The sequence below is a fragment of the Gekko japonicus genome, unplaced genomic scaffold (assembly GCF_001447785.1).
Source record: "Gekko japonicus isolate JY-2015 unplaced genomic scaffold, Gekko_japonicus_V1.1 scaffold29459, whole genome shotgun sequence".
In the NCBI taxonomy this organism is placed as follows: Eukaryota; Metazoa; Chordata; class Lepidosauria; order Squamata; family Gekkonidae; genus Gekko; species Gekko japonicus.
The window spans coordinates 1-1,226 of record NW_015219185.1 but is presented as its reverse complement, the minus strand read 5'-3'; the positions used below and the strand labels follow the sequence as shown (position 1 = coordinate 1,226).

The 1,226-nt window shown below is 56.3% G+C and overlaps 1 protein-coding gene across 1 annotated transcript; it reads left to right on the top strand.

Annotated features, from left to right (window-relative positions):
- Window positions 1–90: 90 nt before the first annotated feature.
- LOC107125232 (ubiquitin conjugation factor E4 B-like) lies at window positions 91–1,199 on the top strand (the record flags this gene model as incomplete). Its single annotated transcript, XM_015428679.1, has 2 exons — window positions 91–319; window positions 834–1,199. Coding segments are annotated over 2 exons (595 nt in total), but the record flags the coding sequence as incomplete, so codon positions are not given.
- Between the last annotated feature and the right edge of the window lie 27 nt (window positions 1,200–1,226).

Below are 1,226 nucleotides of genomic sequence, written 5' to 3'. Positions count from 1 at the left end.
CTGCAGGCCTCCAAGAGCACTCGGGGCACCAGTGGGACGGTCGCCACGAAGGGTGCTCTCACCTTCCTGCTGTTTCTCCCTTCTCGAAAGTGTACTCGGATTTCAAAGACCTGATCGGGCAGATCCTCATGGAAGTCCTGATGATGTCGACCCAGTCGAGGGAAGAGAACCCCTTCGCCAGTCTGACGGCGACGTCCCAGCCCATCGCCGCCGCCGCCCGCTCTCCTGATAGAAACCTGGTCCTGAACGCCGGCTCCAATCCGGGGACGAGCCCCACGCTCTGCAACGTGGGGTCGTTTGGTTCCAGCTCCTTATCGAGGTAAGGGGGGCCTTTTGTAACCAGCCGGATTCTACACTAGGCTTTGTGAGTCGACGCCAGGAGCCTCTGTGCGTTTTGAAACCTTTTTTGTTTCCAAGTTCTCTTGTGCCAGGCGATGGACAGCCGCGTGGTTCTTGTAGGAGAGCAAGGCTTATGTCCGTGAAATGTGTAGCTGTTGTGAATCCAGCCAGCTCCTCTTTAGTCCCAGAGCTTTTATGACTTCTCTCTGCTGTAATAAGGGGGAGAATCGTGCGCTTTTTCTTAAATGCAAACAGAGATTCTCACGATGCCAGTTGGATGTGTTCCATAGGCAAGTGGTAATGCTTCCCCAACTTTATAACGTTCAGTTAGTTTCAAAACTGTTGGCGTGGATGACTCTCTAAGCCCGTGTGTTGAGACAACTACAGTCTGGCAGGGGAACGTTGAATCTTTCTCTCCTACTTTACGAAGTTCTAAAAGGCCTGTCTGTCTGTCTGTCTTTCTCCTCCTCCCTTCCCTTTTTCTTTGATCCTAGTCTCTACGGAACTAGCCCAGCTCCCGCACTCACCTCTTTGGCCGGCTCCTTCCTTGCCTCTTCTGCCAGCCTGGCTGCCCCTACGACCGCGCCTTCCCTTTCAGCCAGCCCTCATGTCCCACAGGCAGGCCCACTCGGAGCCCCGCCTTCCTCCCCAAGGTACCGCCCATACACTGTGGCCCACCCATGGGCCTTCCCGGCTCCTCTCGCCTCACCCTCGGTGGCCGCCTCCGTTTTCTCTCGCTCTCCAACTCCTCCAGTCACAAGCACCAGTCCTCCAGCTGCTCGGGCTGCTTCTTCGTCCAGGATTAGGCCTATAACAATGGCCTTGCCTCTGTTTACTGCTTCACCTGGGCCACTCGGCAGGCGGCCGTCCCTCCTGAGCAGGACACC